The following is a 22,046-nucleotide window of genomic DNA, read 5'->3' as shown; positions in this document are numbered from 1 at the left end:
CTCACTTAGTTTTACTTATCTCAGTAAAATCCGGCTCAGGAGCAGAAGCTTGAAGAAATCTTCTCTCGCCATTAATCAGAACTTATTTCCGTCGGTGGATTATTTAAACGTCTCTCAATATTTTGAACAACAGAATTCACCAGTTTGAAATGGCCGGAGTCGCAACATATATTTCACGTCAATCTGTGACTTGTGTCGTGGCAATTGTAGATCCCATGATTCTGTACAGATGATGTAAAAATGCCGGTTCGTAAGTTGTTGACCATTTCTTTCTTCTTGTTTGCGGTCTCTTTGTTGAAACTCTATTAACTGAAATGTCTGCTGCATTATGTATGGGCTTTTACTTAATCTGGCATAACCCAATGTCATCCTACACGTAACAAACGTGGTCAACTTCGTTCTTGTGCCGTGTTTAATGTAAGCGCGAACTCGCAATACTTGCGACATGCGGGAAAAAAATTCAGGTGTTGTCTTGGAATGTTAAAGAGATCGGATCAACATCGACTAAAGGCCCGTTCCCACTTAGGCGATTTTTTTTTACCGAACTGTTACGAATTGACGTCGTAATGGAATCCTGTCAGCATTCGTGGTCTTTCGTATTTCAAAAATTTCGCAAGTGAACGTAAGTTCGTAATAATTTGTAAGTATTCATAAAAGCTTCGCAAACTTTCGCGAAGCTGTCTGTTACAATTGCAACGGTAACGTACAAACATTTCGAAAGCATCGCTATGTCGTAACGGATCTCAAAAATTAACCGATTAAGGCAGAGTAGATACGAAAAACTTGAGAACGAATTAAAATTTAACATAGACGCACTCTTAATTATTCATAAGTCTGTCATAAATGGAGTGTGGAGATCGTTATCATTCTTTTGTTCAGTTCTTCAAATATTCAAAGAATGTCGTAAACATGACATCATCACTCGTAACGGTTTCGAAACGTGTTCGTGAATGTCTTAAATCTGTCGTGTAATTCACACCAATTTACCTCTTGCTACGCGATGCAATGTGAATCTTATGCTTAGCGGTTCGGCACAACATTCGGCTCGATAGGAACAGGGCTTTGTATACAGCTACTTGTCGGAGCTAAAACACGTGGCCTGGGCAGCCGAAAATGCAGGATAGCTAGCTGAACAAAAACACTGACAGCAAGTCAAAGATTTTACAGTGTAAATACCAGTTCGTGTGGAGTTTCACAATGGAGTAATGCGTATTTACCTATTTTAGTGTTCGGATGTAAACATGTTCAGATTTTAGTCAATATTTTTTTTCTTTTAAATGCATCCTGAGGCACGTTTTTACGGTATGTTTTACGGCACGATTTCCTCTACATGCTTTAAAAAAGAAAACAGACACTAAATAATGGATGCAGTACATATCTCCAAAGAAGACCAAATCGTGGACTTTAAAATATTGAAAATACAAAATCTCTGAGGAAGGAGTTATTTTACATCAGAAAACGAAAGCATATCATCTTTAGTTAGGACTAGTCTAAAGATACAAATTATTACATTTAAGAGTGCTTGGGGAAAGAAGACTTTTGCATGCCGTGTGGAGCGTCATATCTGAACTGTTATCTTCTGCATTGTAGCCAGTGAATGCGCATGCTCTATATGCCGACATCATCACCGGAAGACACAATGGTGATGTGACTGACCTGTTGCTGAATCAGGAGGCGTTACGGAGCCCATAGGGCATGACGGCCATAACTTTGTTGGAGTGAGTGAGTGAGTGAGGGCTTGAGGTTTTAACGTCGTAATTTTTCAGTCATATGACGACAAAGGAATCCTTAGAGTGCAGGTAATGTGCCTCCTGGTTGCAGGACGGATTTCCACCGCTCTTTTTATTTAGAGCTGCTTCACTAAGACGACTTACCGAAGGCAAGTAAGCGGCCCAGCCTTAGCCAAACTACGGATATGGGTCAACCAGTCGTTGCACTATCCCCTTCATGCTGAACGCCAAGCGAGGAAGTTATAACTTCCTCTTTTAAGGTCTTAGGTGTGACTCGACCCAGAATTGACCATGGATCTACCGCTCCCGAAGCAGACGCTCAACCAACTGTGCTATCGGGGTCGGTAAATAATTTTGTTGGAATTAAACAAAGCAGTAGAAGACTGGAATTGCAACTTACCATAGTTCACCCGCATTCCTAGTTTCAATTGTATGTATGCTGTTACGGACGTTTCATATACCTTAATCAGAATCTCCATTCGTTCAGGAATCAGACAAAAGCTGTTTCATCTTAAAAGCCTTGACCAAGTTTGTTCCCATATATATTCTATACCAAAATACAAATGTATGTCACGGGACATTTTCTCTTTCATAACTGTATAAACTTCTACTTAAAACGAGCTAGGCTATGTCAATCATACCTATCCCGTACAAAAATACAATAATAAACACTTGAAGCAAATCTGACATTTTTCACAATTTATTGACAATCAAAATGTCTACCTTTCACTTATATAAGGTTTTGCGTGGTCAGTTGTGTATGTAAATTTTGTTTATATTTCTCATGTTTTGCAAATAAATTCTTTAATATTTTACGTCCACTCGTTTGTGGAACATATTTGAATCATGAGAAAACCCATCTGATGATGGCCCATCAGTCTGGAACATTTGCGTCTGATAAGCCAGAGTTATAAGTCTGCACTATAACGTCATTGAAGAGTCACGATGTGAAATCAGATCTTAATTATGCAACCAGTTTTTATGCAACCAGTTTAACAGTTTTAAACGTGCCATCTCATTTGTCAGTGGAACTTAATGGGCTGAATTCAGGTCGATCACCCAGGGTTTGCTTGAAGGAATAGCATTCTACGAAACACGGCGGGCACCCCAGTATGTCAGTATTAAAGGCCATATAAGATTATGGTTCACGCTATAGGCCGTGGACTGGTTTAACATGGCTCAAACCACCACCACATGCCATGTGTTGGAAAATCATACTAACTTAAGGAAGCTGTCGAATCACTGGAATTGGATTCGAAAAAACTGACCATATTTGTCACTGACCACACTATCATGGAATCACCTCAAGAACCTTTTGTTACATGTGCCTGTACACAGACAAGTGTGGACTCATGCCAGTTTGGTTTGGTAGGTCAATCTCCTGAGACACAAAACAATAAAAACTGTAATAAAAACTCTATAAATGTTCAGTATTCACTTTGCAGTCATTGTGCTAAGACACCTACATGTAGATGTACAAGTCAATTCAGAATAGCGATGTATTTAGGATGGTTGGTGTTTCAAGACGAATACTAGAATGCTTCACATAAATGACACTGGTTGAGGAATGTGGAGTGAAAAAAAAAAAGTAACACCACAACCCTGTGAACGGCTGGGGGAAATAATGAGCTACATGTATGAGGTATACAGTCTTCCTTGCGATACAAACTGCTACCAGCGATTGGTTACCTGTAAACTATGGGTGGCCACTGCAACGCTATGATTGGCCAAAGTCTTTAACCAAAAAGGACCCCGACATCATCACCTTCAGCGACAGCATCTGATCCCCCTCTCACAATGCCTCTCTTTACTTCCTACAGGCGAGCTAACTGCTTGGTAGATGACAAATCTCCGGACACACACCTGCTGCCAAACCAGCCAAACCTGGATTTGATCCTAGAACACAGGGCTCATTGACTTTCGACCGAAGCCAGTAGAACCTAGTTAATTTGATGTTCATGTAGGCCTACCACAGTCACTTGTAAAGTTTGAAAATCGACATTGTCTCTTACCAGTCTGAGAATAGCTGCTTCTGACCTATGTATGTATACGTATGTATTTATTCTTTACTGACGACGTTAAACCCCAATCACTCACTCTTTATTGATCTGGGAGACCTGTTGAATTATACAACAAAAGATATATTTGTAAACCGGTAACAAAAGCTCTATACTTGGGTGAAAGTTGTCATGTTTATGCTGTGTAGACAGCAAGATCCATGGCTGCTGCTTATAACAGTTAGGCTAACTCACTAGCCCACTTTTATGTTCAGTAATACTCCTGCTGTTTTTGATTCCCCGCAGCAACCAAAACGTCTGTGCCTTTCGTCACAAACAGAATGGGGATTCAAATGTGTAGAGGTGTTTGGTGACAGAAGAGGAATATTGTCTGACCTCAGCTTTTCTCTGCTCCTAGGAGCCACAGCTTTCACCCTTCTTATTTATACTAAGGATTATAAAACCAAAGGAGGATTCCTACTGTTAACACAGTCTCATAATGGCGTCTTGCCGTCTGGTTTTTCCGGATAGTTTGCGTCATAATAGTCCACACGATCTGTACCGCCTGAACCATCAGGGGCAGGTAACCCATCCTCTGCTAGCACTTCTTCTGCATCTTGTGTGTTTTCCAAATGAGTTGTAGCCCCTGGTTGACTGATGCCACCTCCTTCACCAGTTTCAGTCACCATGTTTTTATAAATCGCCAAGGCCTATTGATTATAAAAAGAAAACAATCACTTTAACAACAATATACACAAACGGACAAAGAACAATTTTTATCCCACCCTAAATACGCACAACTTCCGCACACATCAAAATGTACTTTTAAATTTGATCTGGGTTTACACAAATCACTGTGCACACTTTTGCAATAATAGATAATATTTTAAGTAGTTATTGCATTATGATCACCAACAAATCAAAATCAGGAGAATAACTAAATATGCAGAACTTCTGCACGGGTCTGACTACTTTTCAAACTTGATCTGAGGTGACACAAATAGAACAAAATTTGATCAAAATCAGACAATACTCAGAGGAGTTAATGCATGGAAACCAAAATTGTGACAGATGGACAAGCAGATGAACAATCACAAATTAATAACCTCACTTTCTGTGAAGGCGTAGGATTACAGTTATCGTAATACCTGTGTACAAATGTGTTACTGGTCACCAGCCTTTTTGTTACCACCAACTTTTGTGAAAATTCTTACAGAAAGTATGTGGCACATTGTTTCACTGCCACACTTGCCTCTTTTACTAATAATAATGTTAATTAAAGGTATATGTATGTAAAACTACTTTGTAAAAGTAGGCATTATTTTCAGCTCTGTAGATCAAGAAAAAAGGTGGAAACTAACTACTAATCAGAAAAAGAAATAAATACTGTATATTTCTGCATTGTTAACAGCCTTTGATACAACTGAATACTTTATACTATATTAAAATTCCTTCACAAGATAATACATGTGCTTACTTGTGAGACCATTGATGAGATATCGCCTGTGTTGGAAGGTAACAGGATTGTATTTCCCTCCTTGGCTATATTCCCAAATGCTGACACATACTGTTCTGCTACATTCATGGACACCGCATTTAGTCCGTGCTGAAAGATAATTGTTCATACAATATTACACAAAGGTTCATACAAAATTACACAAAGGTTCAAACAAAATTACACAAAGGTCCAAACAAAATTACACAAAGGTTCATACAAAATTACCCACAGATTCATACAAAATTACACAAAGGTCCTAACAAAATACACAAAGGTCCATACAAAATTACACAAAGGTCCATACAAAATTACACAAAGGTTCATACAAAATTACATATATAAACCTACCCAAGAAAATTATGGGTGGAGTAAGGTGATATTGACTCTATCACACTAATTTCTCAACCTTTTTGCATATGAAACTTTATTTATTTATTTATTTGATTAGTGTTTTACGCCATACTCAAGAATATTTCACTTATATGAGGTATTATGATGGGGGAAACCGATGACCATCCTCAGGTTGCTGGCAGACCTTCCCACTTACGGCGGGAGAGGAAGCCAGCATGAGCTGGACTTGAACTCACAGCGACCCCAATGAAACTTTCAGTTCAATTTATGCACATTTTTAATTTGATTTGGAGACAAAACTACATTGGTTGGATTGATATTAAGTTTCAGTGCTTCAGAAAAAGTACAATTTTACCATTCAACACAGCATAATGCCTTCAGAATATGCCTTAATAAACACCTTACAAACACGCGAAAAGTTTATTAAGGATATGTTCTGATATTCTGCCAATTTTGATATCTTGTGTTCTACAGGCAAGGTTTGTAAAAATGGATAGGAAAAAACCTGGCAGCTCGCCAGTAGGTGCTTCAGCTTCAATTGCAGCCAAAGTTGACTGGACATCACCTTAAGCTACAAGCACATATGTCTATATATCTCCTGGTCCGAAGCTGGATTTAAACAAGTATCATTTTTACTTGATTGGTGTATTACGCTGTAATCAAAGAATATTTCACCTATACGATAACAGCAATCAATATGGTGGGAGGAAACTATAAAGCATCTTCATTAGAAATTGTATGAACAAGCATGTCACAGATCAAGGAAGTGTTTCAATAAGAGCCCAGTGACCTGTGAAACTCGTCACACTGGGGATTAAACCCAACTCACCTGTTTAGATAGAGCCTGGGCCACAACCTCTAGAGACTGCTTTTTGGCCCGTGCTTTTGTCACTAAGGCCTGGGCTTCACCTGTGTAATGAGAAATACAAATATGATCATAGACTCTGTTGCTACCAAGATATTAGAACTGACCGGCTTTCTTTACCTGATAAAAATATTGTTTCACTGTGTTCATTTTTGGATAATTTTGATCTTATGATGTTCCAGTCTGAACACAACAGGTTGATGTTGTACTACATGTTTAGTTAACTTTTGTACATGTACATCAACTGATGAATGAACAAGACTTACAAGATGTCATGAATGACGTCACGCTATGTACAAGTCTGTGAAGGCCTATAGCTAAACACAGCGCTTATAAACTCATTCAAATACACAAATTCATGACATTGTGGAAATATAACTAATAAAAAGAGTGAGTGAGTGAGTGAGTGAGTGCTTGGGGTTTAACGTCGTACTCAACAATTTTTCAGTCATATGACGACGAAGGAATCCTTAGGGTGCATGTACGTGTAATGTGCCTCCTTATTGCAGGACGGATTTCCACCGCTCTTTTATTTAGTGCGGCTTCGCTGAAACGACTTACCGAAGGCAAGTAAGCCGCCCCGCCCGAGCCATTATCGTTGCATTATCCCCTTCATGCTGAACGCCAAGAGAGGAACTTACAACTTCCTCTTTTAAAGTCTTAGGTGTGACTCGATCAAGGATTGATCATGGATCTACCGGTCCCGAAGCAACTAATAAAAAGAACACTCAATGATGAATACCATTATGTTAATATTGTTCTAATGAAAGGTGGAAATGATAAAAGTTATCATTTCAGAGCGCAATGTCCTCTATTACCAGGTCGTACTACATGTATATGTACGTACCAGCAGCCTGGTTGATTTGTTCTGATTTAAAAGCCTCAGACTGTAAAATACGAGCTCTCTTTTTACCCTCTGCTACATTGATCTCTGCTTCTCGGACACCTGCAGAAAGAATATTACAACAAACTTAGACCAAAAATAAATACAAAAAATGAGAGAAAGGAAAAGGAAAGCATTTTCAGAACGGTCACCTTCATTGTGTATCAAAACGGTAAAAGTCTATACCTGTACTGAATTCTAGTGACACAAAACAGAATATGATACATGTAGTTAAAATCACAGATGTGCGACAAAAATGTGATATGAAAGCTAAATAACACAGTTAACGGTTACCATTTTACTAAAAACTAAAGAGTAAGTATGGCATTGGTTTATTCGGAATATAAAGTTAAACTTTTGGCAAACCTTCAGATTCCAATATGGCTGCCCTCTTTCTCCTTTCTGCTTCTACTTGCATCTGCATGGCTTCCTGAACTCTGCCAGGCAGTTTTATATCCCCTGTAGAGAAGAACCAGACAAGGGAGGGTTGACCAGTCAAATGATGAAGAAGCTTACAAAGCTTTATCATTACGGTGTACAGAATGTCACACTTGAACAGTTCAGTTATGGTATTATTTAGAGGCAGATATACAATAACATTTCTTCTTTAGAATCTAAAGAACTGAAACAATATCTATTTTAATATTTATACCTAAAAATATTGATCAAATATTTTAGGATGAAAAAAAAAAAACAATACAAAGCTATCTTACAGAATATAAACATCTAATAAGAGAAAATACATATAGCTGAAACTTGCTTGTATCAAAATAGTGAAATACATTAAATACATAAAATACACATGTGGAAAATACTTTATTTAGAGTATACTACCACAGTGATTCCACATGCATTGTTCAAGGGAACATTTAACAATTTTAATATTTTTTTGAGCTCTTGGGTCACACAACAATGTTCCATAGTTATCAACATCCCAATGACTTTACAGGAAACAAAATCTACATGAATACAAGACTTACTAATTTCATATCGCATACAATTTATTCCCCAAGCTTCTGAGGCCTTGTTTATTGCATCTGAAATCAGATAAAGAAAGCCATTAGTCCAGAAGCTATCAGTGTTATGGGTTGAGGAAAACATAGTACCCAGGTTAACTTAGAGCACTGATCTTTGGCAAGTTACTGACAAATTTTCATATGTGTGGATGTACAGATATGCTCACAATGTCCTCAATTAACGTTTAATAAGGTCATACAAATGGCCACACTGATACCATGCTGCGGCAAACTGTCAACTCAATACAAGCATACACATGTATTCTAATGTGTGCTTCAGCTTTAAAGTTGTACTTAACAATTTTTCAGTCACTTGCTGGCCTGGAGACATCATGTGTGTTATATGAAGTACTATGTATCATGACAAAGACACCAGACATGACACTCCACTCAGTCACATGCTGGCCAGGAAACATCATGTGTGTTATCTGAAATACAATACATCATGACAAAGACACCAGACATGACACTCTACTCAGTCACATGCTGGCCAGGAGACATCATGTGTGTTATCTGAAGTACAGTGCATCATGACAAAGACACCAGGCATGACACCCCACTCAGTCATATTGTACTGGCACCGAGCCAACCAGTCCTGTTTTGTTCTTCAGGTACCATTTTGAAATTCTTTGGTATGACCTAACAGAGTTTTGATCCTGTTGCAAATTCGAGGTGGACACCCTAACATCGTCTACCCGTTACATGCAAGTCACCACAGCCGTCCACTCGATACACATAATAACTATCCAGAATGACAATGTGTGTCAATCTACCAACACTCACCTACAATAGCGACATTTAGCAGCTCCCTTTCTCTGAAAACTGTATCCAGGGTTATCTTCCCAATCTCTGCCCTCATGGTTGTCTGAGCCAGCTGGGTTATGGCATATTCTGCATCTTCTATACCATAACTAGCCTGTAACATCAACATACATATTCTGCATCTTCTATACCATAACTAGCCTGTAACATCAACATACATACATATTCTGCATCTTCTATACCATAACTAGCCTGTAACATCAACATACATATTCTGCATCTTCTATACCATAACTAGCCTGTAACATCAACATACATACATATTCTGCATCTTCTATACCATAACTAGCCTGTAACATCAACATACATACACATTCTTCATCTTCTATACCATAACTAGCCTGTAACATCAACATACATACATATTCTGCATCTTCTATACCATAACTAGCCTGTAACATCAACATACATATTCTGCATCTTCTATACCATAACTAGCCTGTAACATCAACATACACATTCTGCATCTTCTATACCATAACTAGCCTGTAACATCAACATACATACATATTCTGCATCTTCTATACCATAACTAGCCTGTAACATCAACATACATACATATTCACCATTGAGCTTTATTTAGCACCAAATTTTGCTCAGCAGATTTGATATCAATGGTTACATGTGTATCAGGAACAGCTTTCTGGTGCTTATGTCAGCAGCAGCTAGTGGAATTTCCATTTTGCACAGTTGGTGCAACACTGCATTTCAGCTGTGGAGATTTGAGTTCAAATCCTGGTGTGACCCGCAGAGCAAATCCTTCAGCCATTGCACATGTAACTAACTGTTGTTAAGATATAAATACATATATTTATTTCATTTCTGTTTCACGTAATACTGAAAAATTTTCACTTTTATGATGGCGGACAGGTTAATGGAAAACCAATAGTCCAGAGTACATGACCTACATTCGTCAGGTACCTAATAAACCTCTTTATTAAAGTCACTGCTGAAACAGTGAGAGCTACATTTGAACATGCACCCTCAATGGTTAAGGGACTCACAGTTGCAGAGTCAGTGCTTTAACCATCAAAGTTGTATAAAAAAAAATAATAGAGATCTGAGAATATATGTAAATTCAAGGACTACCAAACATTGCCTACGATGTTTACGTGTGTAGCTTACCTTGTAAGGGTCAATCACTCTCAAGTACAGAACACCATCAATTTGTAATGTCACATTATCTGAAAACAAAATATGGAAATGCAATGATTCTGTTGGTAATGTTAAATAAAAAATAAATAATTTCTGTTGGTAAGGACATAAAAACAGGGAAATAATTGTTCATATATTTGGCTGGAATTATATGCTGTGCTCAACAATGTTTCACTTATACAATGGTGTCCAGCATTAATGTGGAAGGGAATTGGACAGAGCCTGGGGGAGAACTACAACTATCCATAGGTTACTGGCAGGCCTTCCCATGGAAAATGTGTAGTCTGAAATTCATTCCAATAAATCTTACATACCGTGGGTTTCAGTATATTACATTCCGATAAAAAAAATTGAAAAAAAAAACACATATATTATGTACCTGTTACAAGTCTAGAATGAAACGAAGAGAAGAACTTACCTACTGTAATAGCAGCCTGATGGGGTATATCTATGGCAATTTCCTTTAAACTTTGGACATATTTAATGGAATCTACTACAGGAATCAGGAAATTCAAACCCTGTGAAGAAAAAAAAGTCAGATTATTATGACTTATGAAAATTTATCCAAAATTTATCACCATTCATCCATGTCTTCTCACTTGAAACCCATGTCTTGCCATTAGAAACCCCTGTCTTGCCATTTGAAACCCATGTCTTGCCATTACAAACCCCTGTCTTGCCATTTGAAACCCATGTCTCCTCATTTAAAACTGAAGTCTTGTCATTTGAAGACATTTATTTATTTGATTGATGTTTTACGCCGAACTCAAGAATATTTCACTTATAAGACAGCGGCCAGCATTATTGTGGGTGGAAACCGGACAGAGCCCGGGGAAATCCACGACCATCCGCAGGTTGCTAGAAGGCCTTCCCACGTACGGCCGGAGAGGAAGCCAGCATGGGCTGGACTTGAACTCACAGCGACCACATTGGTGAGAGACTGCTTGGTCATCACGCTGCGCTAGAGCGCTAACCAACTATGGAGGCCCCATTTGAAGACATGAAGCCATTTAACTGCTCATCATAATATAATTATTACAGGAGTAAAAATGAACAACTCAGTTGTACATTCATACAGTGAAATCTGTGGGCAGGGTAAAATTCCAGGAAAAAAATTGATTTTCAGAATTACCAAACACATTAATAAACAAACTGATGCTGCCATTTACGTTTGTTTCTTTCCTCTAATGAAAAAACTAAGGTTTTCGTATTTGCTGTCTGTTCTTTGAAGTTTCTAGAATATCACTGTAAGATTTGTTCCTAGACTGTTTGCTGTTGACACTTACAGGGTTGAGCACTCTGTGATACTTTCCAAATCTTTCGACTATCCAGGCCTCCTGTTGTGGTACAAACAGAATCACTGTGTTGAATGGCAGCCCAGATCGTAGTCGAGTCTGCTGATGTGCAGACTGAATCAGCCTCTGAAAATGGTACGAAGCACATGCTTGTATTTCTTAGTAATGTACTAAAAATGGGGACTAATGTGGGCAACGGCTCGTTTGTGGGGCCTTTGGAAGTAAGTGCTATGTATTAGTAGTGGTGGTGGTAAGTATGGGGGGGCGGGGAGGAAGGGCAGCAATAACCGGATGTTTGGGATGGGGTTGGAGGGTCTTGTCATTTAAATTTGGCAGAACTGAACCATTGCCCTAATGAAAAGGGCTGTCCTGTAGATTTGCATGAAAAAAAAAAAGCCAATCACCAGTCCATGATGGGTGTTTCCAGCTCTTTCTGAAAGTGCGAGTGTCTGATTGGCAAGGGTGGGAAGAGAATTGCTGAGAAAGCAAGTGGTCACTTGGAGTTTGGAGAGGGAAGCGGGGGGTTGAAAGGGGCGAAAAATTTAACTGCAATAGTATTGAGAGAGTGTGTTTCATGGTAGGCAACAGCTGTGTGGATGCTGTGCTTTTAAGAATTTGTCACTGGGGTGGGGAGTACTGACTCTCTGTACAATGTATTTATTTACTTTTTTTATTTGATTGGTGTTTTACGCCGTACTCAAGAATATATCACTTAAATGACGACAGTCCGCATTATGTTGGGAGAAACTGTGCAGAGCCCGGGGCATCAGGTTACTTTCATAGTATGCACGAAGACTGAGCATCCCATAAGCTGATATACGTCACCCTTCTGGCTCGGTTTGCACATTCGTTCTGTGATAAATGAATCATTTCTCAGTTCGCAAATGTAACACTGGTATAATGGCGAATAATTTACCTGGAAGACTCCCGAATTTCGAGATGAAATTGATCGCAACATGTTCGAACCAGCCTCTTGCACAAAAGTCACGTTGTGCCTTTCTTGTACAGGGAGATAACTTGTAGGCGATTTCCGATAAACTACCCGTTTGCCTTCAGTGCATAAGCTAAAGTTTCATAGGTTGACGCGTCTATCATTTTACAAGCCGGTGTATGATTGGTCCAGGATTTCATTAGTGATCGTGTGGCAACATGTGCGTTGTTGACATTCGCAGCTGACGAAACTGACATTTCTATTCCATCATCAAACATTTCAAGATGCCGATCGTCGTTAAAGACTTTTCCTGGGAAGAAAATGAATCTCATGTTTTCATCACCGTTCCTTTGAAAGGGGTCAAGGCTAACAAAGTGGATATATTTTCATCTGACGAGTATTTGAAGGTTTGTTGTTGTTGGAACATGCATGCATGTACCGGTACCGCAGCATATATGTACCGTGTAAGCTGATTATCATGAAGATATATTTATATAGCTCAGTACTCTTGTACTAAACCACATCGACGAGGAAAGGAAGAAGTTAGGCACTTGGGTGAGAAAGACGACTGTTAATCTGTCAATTTTCAAATTTCCTATACAAGTTCTGAAAAACAAAATACATCGTAAATTAAATGGTATTTATTGTGCTTTGGTAGTTTTCCTTAAAACCTACATGTAGTTTGAAGGTGGGTGATACAGTGTTATTCATAGACAGTCGCATGCATGTAAAGCATACAATATTGACGATGGTTAGCAACAGGGAGGTCATTTTTTTATGTGACCTGTAGATGTTTGAGCTTGTAAAGTTGAAATCAGATTTGTTTAGAAGCTGTTTAAAATGAAGAGAATTGATTTATGTGAAATACCCATGTTATTTTAGCCGTCTAAGAAATCTGTGAAGTGCAAAGTGTGTACAGTATTGCTATATGAGATTTAGTGATTAGTTTATTTGAGAGGCTGACTCAATACAGTACTTAAGAATGCTTCAGTCAGTAATATATACAGTGTACCTGGGGTACCAAAGGCTAGTGTTCCACTCAGAGAACTCCAGTTTCCTCCAGCCATAACTTTGAATGCTGCAGCATATGCAAAAAAAGCTTTCATTTCCAATGAATCAATCAATTTATATACAACTTGAGTCAACTGTGTGGAAAGGGAAAGCAGGAATGCCTGGAGTAAGCCACAGACCTTTGGCAAATATCTGCACACTTTCCCACTTGTAGTACACAGACTATTAGATCTCAATGTAGTATATGCATTATTGATGGAAGGCAAGTGATCTGTAATGAACTTCATCCAAGATTACCTATTAAGTGATAAATTAACAGCGATAAGCAGTGGGACTGGGAGTAGCAACTTGCCATGGCAGGCTTGTTGCGTTTGGAGTTACCATAAAACCAGCCATTTGACAGCAGTGTAATGAGAGGGATTATAACAGATATCATTGAGATTTTTTTTCTGCAGGTTTGCAAGATGGAACTGAATTCTGAGTTATTTGTTGTTTGCATATACTTTAAGATTTTGGATGTGAGATAACTATCTTCTCCCCTGATGTTATTGTAGGTCAGCTACCCACCCTACATCTTTGAGTGTTTACTCTTTGCTCCTGTGGATGATAGGAAGAGTTCAGCCTCCGTGGGAAATGGAATGGTTCTGTTCAAACTGGTTAAAAAACAGGCTGCTATCTGGACACAATTACAGTCCAATGATTCTAGTAGGTTAATGTGTCAATATGTCATATGCTTCAGGGAAACTATGCCCGAGTTACACGCACTTAAGTTCTATTAATGGCTTAGTTCCGTCATTTTAATTGTGACATGCCTTATATCGGGAGACACAGTCATGCCGTTATGATCTGAAAATTCTGAAGTCAGTGATATGAAAAGCCCTTTGCCTAGGAAGCACACATCAGTTAATCATTTTAAATTAGCATGGACCATGATGAAAAGAGTGTGTAAGAGTACATGTGAAATGTACATGTGTAGATGTGTCTAACGTGAATGTTATTGATGAGTTCTTAATGAATTCACTTCCTTACATTTAATTGCTTCCATTTACTATGTTGAGCTGATCAGTAAACTTTACATATAAGTAATATATATGTGTAGCTTCTTATAGATCTGGTGAAAAAAGCTGTTGCCAAGTGTACATGTATCATATGTAGTAGGTCTACATTTTGCTCACTTGAAGATGTATATGATATCAATGGTTAATATATATGTACATGAAAGCTAAGTATAGTGTTAAACTCTCATGTGTACTGGTGATGTATACTTGTAGGTGACAAGGTGGTGATGAGGGAGAAGAGAGAGGAGGCAATCAGGCTGGCTCAGGAGAGAGCAGCTGAGGCAGTGAAGGAGGCGGCTGAGAAGAAGAGAGAGGCTGACAAATACGCAGTCCAGGAAATGATGAAGGTCTGGTAGGATGTTGGCAGACTTGTTGTTGTGCTTTTGATGATCTAAATGGTTGAAGGCTGTCAGCCTCTGTGTGAACAGTATAACCTTTTGGATGATCTTTCACTTTATAGTTCTGTAGATTTTCTTTGGCCAACAAGAACCATGTGCAGGCCTACATATTTTAGTTTATAATAGGGGAAGGAACTCTGGTATGAGACAGTAACATGATACATCAAATTTATTTGTTTTCAAAAATATGTAAAAAAAAAAAAAAAGAAAAAATGAAAACACAAAATGTCTACACTATAATGTTATGGTTTGGATAAAGTCTTCATGTAAATTGCTGTGATTACCAAGTAATATTTAACATATGCATTTCTTCAAATAAAGAGTTTCTTTTTGAAATGCATATTCCTCATGTATGCATGGACATGGTATTAACATACATTATTTATGAATAGAATAACGATTTTGTCCAGTGTAAAGGGATAATCAAAGATATAAAATTGAACTTGACTCAGATTAGACAGAAGTACAAGAATGGCTCATATTGTTGTATGTTGGTTTTTATTATCAAATGCTGAAACCTCAAAACCAGACTATATAATGCTTATTTAGAGAAATTACTTTGATACACATTCATTATTCATTTGGTGCATTTTGCAGCTTGAACAAGAAGAAAAACAGAAAATAGAAGACTTGAAAGAAGCTGAGAGAAGGAAAGCCACAGAAGAGTTGGAAAGATGGAAACAGGAGCAGCGTGATGAAGCTGAAAAAGTATTATTTTTTTTACGTAACTCAAATTTGATTGAGAAATTGATTTGCGATCTTAAAGTATGAACAGATAATTGGTTTTATGGTTTGTGACTGTATAAATGTAGTTGATTTTGCTTCAACTCATTTTTTAGAGACACTTGACTGAATTCAATCTGGTAATAGTAAATGAATGTTCTGAATCTCTCAGTCTGATTTTAAAACTTTGAAACTATCAATTTTCCAATTTTCTTTTGTATAAATTATTCAAATATGGGGTACGTGACAAAAAATGGAATGATTTCAGGAGAGAGCTCGTCTTCTGGCAGAGAAAGAAGAAAATGACAGATTGAGGATGGAGGAGGAGAAGCAGAAAAACAGGGTCAACAAAGAGAAGAAAAAAGGTGTGTGAGGGGGATTAAAGGGGGATTACTGTAGGATAGGATCATTGTCTGAAAATTGTCACTGTCAAAACATTGGTTCTTGAGATACTAGTAATAAAGAGAAGAAAAAAAGTGAGAGAGACTAAAGGCAGTTAACAGCGTGATATGGTCATTGTTGTAAGGTATTCCATTGCCAGTAAGTGAGTTTCTAACGTACTGTTGAGAAAACAAGAGAAAAAAGTGAAAGGGACTAAATGGGGATAACTGTGTCATGTGTTCAGTGTTGCAAGTCATTTTTTGTAAGAGTCCATATTTTGTGTCTCTTGCTGTCTTATAGGTGGTTCTTATATGTAGGTTTCTTATGTGTATTCTGTTGTATATTTGAGGAAGTAAGGAGAGGTTTTCTGATTAATGACATTTGTGGTTACTGACTTATTTTAATGTGTGTTACTCTGATCTTTTCTCAGTAGCAAAGTCAGGAGATATATTTTATGAGACTGCACGTGGTGTTCCAACACGTAGTGCGGGGAAGATTGAGGTGAAGTTTACAGAGCGTGTGTTCCCTACCCCAGTCAGGGAGTCACAAACCCCTCAAGAGGAAGAGGTTAGAATCTAGATGCTAACAAATAATTTACACATCTGCTCTAGAGTCTCATTTTGAGATATGTATTAATAAATGATCTCACCTTATACAGAGCATCGAAACCTGATAACACAATTGTGAGCAAACTCACCCTTTCAAACTGAATCGTCTTCATAAAGTTAGTATATAGCTTTTGATAATAAAAAGATTTTGTAGAACACAGTGTTGGCCCTTCCAGTTTGGATGAAAAAATGCATTATAAGTGGAAATACAGCTCACAGAAAGTTACTTTTGGTGCTGAAACTCTTGGGGGATTTCATCCTACCTTCCAATCGCTCCTTGACACATTGTTTTTAAAATGACCAAAACTCAAATACGGTAACTCTTTTTGAGGAGATCTACCTGTATTGACGTGACAAGTCATAATTATTAGCATGTACAGTATGTTTCTGATATGATGGCTCACTACATGTACATATGTGTATACATTGTATCCAGTTGATACATTGTATGAATAGTCTTGACTGATTGTATTCATTTATTTAAGCGGTGCATCATAGTGAAGAATATTTCACTTCTGTGATGGTGACCAAGTTCATGGGGGGAGGGAGCAAGACAGCCTTGAGGAAACCACTGGCCTAAACTCAGTTGACCGTGATTAAGATTGTTATTTGATAACAAATGATACCATCTGATTTCTTGTACAGTGGTTAAAAAAGCAGGCAGAAGCCAGGAAGGTGATAGAATTGGAGGATGTTGATCTGACAGAAGAGGAGAAAAACCCTCTCTGGCTGAGAGACAAGGGCAAGTAAGTACCTGCTGTGTCTGATTGACAGGTAATGGCTAGAAAGTACCGCCAGTGTTTGGTTGACGGTTAATGGCAAGTACCTTTTGTGTTTGGTTGATGGTTAATGGCAAGTACCTTTTGTGTTTGGTTGACAGTTAATGGCAAGTACCTTTTATGTTTGGTTGATGGTTAAACCTGTTATGTGTGATTGAGTGCTGCTTGTATTTGACTGACTGTTTATGGCAAGTATCGTTCGTGTTTCGGTGATAAATACTGACAATTAACTACCCTCAGTGTTTGTTTAACTGTAAATGGCAAGTATGGTAAGTGGTGTTCATGTTTTTTTGATAAAGGAAAGTAGAGTATAATAATGAAAGGTGATTTTTGAAAAGGATTTTCTTGATGTTTCTTAATATATTAATAATTAAACATTTATATTTTTGTGTTTATTTTCAGTTCATTTTTCAAATCAGGAGATTACCAAGCTGCCATTAATGCTTTCTCCCATGCAATCCGATTGGACAGTAAGATGCCTGCGTATCCTTTTAACCCGTTGGAAGGATTTTTGCCATGATGGCACATACATTTATTCACATTATTATTATGAAGCTTGTGTGCAAAGTTAGAGTGTATATATTACATTTATCCTAATAATCAAGGAATCTATCCAACTATCGTCTGTTTTTGTAAAAAAATGATTTTGCAACGCATCGTTAAAAATGACCATGACGAATAAAGTGAGTTTTCTATGCAGTCCTGAGGAAAGGTAGTGTTGGTCCAAAATGACTGCACTGTTTTAACTTTTCAGTGGAAAAAGTACTCATTACTCAGTCGCCAAGTGTGATTAGCATAGCTGTATATGATATCAGTACACATTGTCTCTTCCTTGACTTTACTCAGTCTATTTTCTAACCGTGGAGCATGTCATCTTAAGTTAAGAAACTTCATCAAGTGTGTTGAGGATTGTTCGAAGGTTTGTGTTCGCTGTTTTATAACTGTATATGTATTCGGTAATTAGCATTCTGTGTTTGCTAATTTTCCTGGAAAAGTTTATATATGGTATTATTTGTGGAAATACTTGTTAATGATCCTTACAAGTAAGTAACTATTGAATCTCTCACTTGCAATTATTAAGGTACTTTAGATCGTTTTATCCTAAAAATGTATTATCTTGTATTTGATTGATGTTTTATTGTGTCAGAATGAACACGATAAAGTTCACTTACACAAGTACTTGTATATGAGAGTGCACAATCATCGATGGATAAACTGGGCAGAGCCCAAGAGGAAACCATGCCGTGTTAAATATCGTAACATCGCTGGTCAAGGGCTAGTGGTATGATTTGAAGCAATCCAGATTGTTCAGCCAGTACTAACTCATTTTGGTATATCATAGTTTTAGTGGCCGAGCTACATGTACTGAGTTACAATGCACAGTCTAGGCGTTACAGAATTACACATGTTATGATCCAGTATTATGATCCTCTACAATATCAACTTACCTTATAAAACATTTAGGTATACAAGGAGCAAAGGAAAAAAATGAATAAATAATGTATAATATTGTGTGTGTAACTGAACTGATGGCTGTTAGATTGATGTATGCAAGAGTTTGTGAGAGTTAATACCTATGTATGTTGTCAGGCCCTGGAGCTGCTCACCCCTCCGGTTCCCCAGAATGCCCCCAGCAGGTGTAAGGCCCATGTCAGAAGAGGCACTGCCTTCTGTGAACTGGAACTCTATGTCGAAGGTAAGAATTGTGTGCATTGGAAGTATGTCAAATGCATGATATTTGGTCTGGTTTCGTGGATGTTGGCCAGGTTTTCAGGGCTTATATTTATCAAGTGTCTTAACTCATATGGCTGCAAAAATCTGAGGTAAAATGCCAGTAAAGCTGCTAAAATACGCAGTAGCATGTTAACAAGGCTACAGTATTCTGCTGTAGCATGCTGATACGGCTGCAAAAATCTGTAGTAACATGCTAATGTAGCTGCATTAGCACTCTGGTATTAGCAGCAATAACAATGTGATGTGGGTGAAGCCTTGTGATTACTGAAAACATCATATCTAAACAAATTTTGTGCCTGTTGTATTTCAGGTTTACAAGACTATGAAGCAGCCCTGAAGATATGTCCTGACAGTGAACAGTTGAAGCAGGATGCTGAGAACATCAGACAGATCATACAGAGCAGCTGATGAACACCGTGTGAACATTTGCTCATCATTTGGTCATTTAGTCAGATCCCATTTGCCCAGGCTATCACCTTCCCTGTATAAGTTCCACTTCATCACTGCTGAACTGGCGAACTGAGTTTTGCTGAGCGTCTAACCTGCAATGTGTCTCACCTGATTTTCTCACCAATCTCTTGTATAATTTGAGCTTATGCTGTAGGTGAAAGTTTGTATGTGACGTGTGGAAAAGTTCTTCAGTTGCATACTGAAGGCTGATGGTTTACTCCAGGCCCTCCAGATTTTGTAACCCTTAATACTGCAATACAGCGAAAAGCTCTGCAATATGCCAATAAGCATCAGTCAAATAAATAAACATTTAAATAGTCTTGGTATACCTGTACTTTCGATGTTCACTGCCTCGTGTACACATTTACATAGGCCTGTTATTCCTGTGTACACCTCGTAAGCTTGAGGCCCAGGTTCCATCCAGAGTTTGGTGAGGTACAGACCCCAGGATCATGAAGTTGTCTTAGGTGTAAATCGGACGTTAACGTCTGAACTTCAATACAGCTTTATACTGCAAGTTATGACTCACTTTAAGGGTTTTTATTTTAATACTATGAATTGTCCTGTGCCTTAATTAAAAATTGAAAGTTAGCTCTTAAAGTCAGTTCTGAATTCTTAATTCATAAATTGGAAGTCCGTAAACTCAGAACAGAAAAGAACTCAAATTGTGGGTGATACATCATTCTACAGTAAAGAGTCAGTGTACAAATTTTAAACTTCACAGTGGAAAACATTTTAATTGTAATGGTTTTTGAATTTTTGACTTAAGTCTTGATATGTGTAGATATGGCCCCGAGAATAATAACACTACAGTTAAGACTACATCTGGCTTAAGTCTGGACAGCTTAACAAGAAGGAATCAACCCTGCTGATTGTCCTGGTGTTAGTTTACTTTGACCATCATATCTAGTGTTTTCAGCATGTTATTTCAGTGAGGCATGGTGATGCCTCACTGAAATAACATGCTGAAAACACTAGATATAAATTTGACTGGATTGTTTTAAGACTGGACGTCTGAATCATTTTGGGAACTTTTCACCTGGGAAGTTACATCCCATGCCAAGGATGCAAACAACCACTCATATAATTTATTAGGAAACATTCCTGCAATCTCCTTTTATTTTTTATCATATCAGCATTCCTTCCATAAAGTGTTCATATAACCAAGCAGAATAAAGCAAACTTCACTTCATTTAAGTTTAACATGTATCTATCATAAAAAACAAACTATTCAGATTTTCACTTAGGTCTTTATGCTACTTTGAGGATCAGTCACAATCTAATTAAAATACGATCTAATGTATGACGGAAGCGCCAAAATGTACAAAAGATCTGATTTTGTGTTCAATTGTTTTTAATTCTTTGATGATTTGATACAGCTCAGTAATAGGGAGAAAGCCACGAGATCGTGTGCCATACCATGTTTATATGAAGACATGGACATTTACCACACGTTTGTTTATGTCATTGTTGTGTGGGAATGGTGAATTGTGAGTGGCAAGTCTGTCTGTTGTCAATTCTTGAAGAAAAAAAAAAATCAGACTATTTTCCAGGACAGTGTTTAATGGTCTTTCATTTAATATAGACCCTTTCTTCATTTTACTCTTTTCTTACCTACTCAAGAATTTTCAACTGTATGATGGTGGCAAGTTTTTATTCTGGATGGAGGCAACTGGGGTGCCCAGGGTAAACAGCTGACCTGTGGCCAGTTATAGTTATAGGAGCAGGAAACTGGCATGCACAAGGTAAACAGCTAACCTGTGGCCAGTTATAGTTATGGGAGCAGGAAACTGCCGTGCCCAGGGTAAACAGCTGACTTGTGACCAGTTTTAATTATGGGTGCAGGAAACTGGCGTGCACATGGTAAACAACTGACGTGTGGACAGTTATATTATGGGTGCTGGAAACTGGCGTGCACATGGTAAACAACTGACCTGTGGCAAGTTTTAATTATGGGAGCAGGGAACAGGTGTGCACAGGGTAAACAGCTCACCTGTGGCCAGTTACAGTTATGGGAGCAGGAAACTGTCGTGCCTAGGGTAAACAGATGGCTTGTGGCCAGTTATAATTATTGGAGCAGGAAACTGGCGTGTCCAGGGTAAACAGCTAACCTCGGGCAAGTTATAATTATGGGTGCAGGAAACTGGCGTGCACATGGTAAACAACTGACCTGGTGCCAGTTTTAATTATGGGTGCAGGAAACTGGCGTGCACATGGTAAACAACTGACGTGTGGACAGTTATATTATGGGTGCTGGAAACTGGCGTGCACAGGGTAAACAACTGACCTGTGGCAAGTTTTAATTATGGGAGCAGGGAACAGGTGTGCACAGGGTAAACAGCTCACCTCGGGCAAGTTATA

At 38.2% G+C, this 22,046-nt stretch overlaps 2 protein-coding genes across 2 annotated transcripts; one reads left to right on the top strand and one right to left on the bottom strand.

Annotated features, from left to right (window-relative positions):
* Nucleotides 1–2,268: 2,268 nt before the first annotated feature.
* Nucleotides 2,269–12,606, bottom strand: LOC135472627 (stomatin-like protein stl-1). Its single transcript, XM_064752225.1, has 11 exons — nucleotides 12,529–12,606; nucleotides 11,604–11,738; nucleotides 10,736–10,835; nucleotides 10,288–10,346; nucleotides 9,124–9,256; nucleotides 8,305–8,361; nucleotides 7,691–7,783; nucleotides 7,289–7,387; nucleotides 6,406–6,485; nucleotides 5,205–5,333; nucleotides 2,269–4,437 (listed from the first exon to the last, which is right to left on the bottom strand). Exons 1-11 carry the CDS (start codon nucleotides 12,568–12,570, stop codon nucleotides 4,222–4,224), a joined length of 1,143 nt encoding a protein of 380 aa, XP_064608295.1. The 5' UTR covers nucleotides 12,571–12,606; the 3' UTR covers nucleotides 2,269–4,221.
* A 159-nt stretch (nucleotides 12,607–12,765) lies between these two features.
* LOC135473089 (dynein axonemal assembly factor 4-like) lies at nucleotides 12,766–20,579 on the top strand. The gene is made up of 11 exons (XM_064752899.1): nucleotides 12,766–12,950; nucleotides 14,109–14,259; nucleotides 14,826–14,959; nucleotides 15,608–15,718; nucleotides 16,002–16,098; nucleotides 16,545–16,681; nucleotides 17,368–17,468; nucleotides 17,904–17,984; nucleotides 18,348–18,420; nucleotides 19,092–19,197; nucleotides 19,546–20,579. Exons 1-11 carry the CDS (start codon nucleotides 12,828–12,830, stop codon nucleotides 19,641–19,643), a joined length of 1,212 nt encoding a protein of 403 aa, XP_064608969.1. The 5' UTR covers nucleotides 12,766–12,827; the 3' UTR covers nucleotides 19,644–20,579.
* The last annotated feature ends 1,467 nt before the right edge of the window (nucleotides 20,580–22,046 follow it).

Source organism: Liolophura sinensis, chromosome 8 (genome assembly GCF_032854445.1).
Source record: "Liolophura sinensis isolate JHLJ2023 chromosome 8, CUHK_Ljap_v2, whole genome shotgun sequence".
In the NCBI taxonomy this organism is placed as follows: domain Eukaryota; kingdom Metazoa; phylum Mollusca; class Polyplacophora; order Chitonida; family Chitonidae; genus Liolophura; species Liolophura sinensis.
Note: the sequence above shows the minus strand (reverse complement) of the source record. Positions and strands in the feature narration are given on the sequence as shown.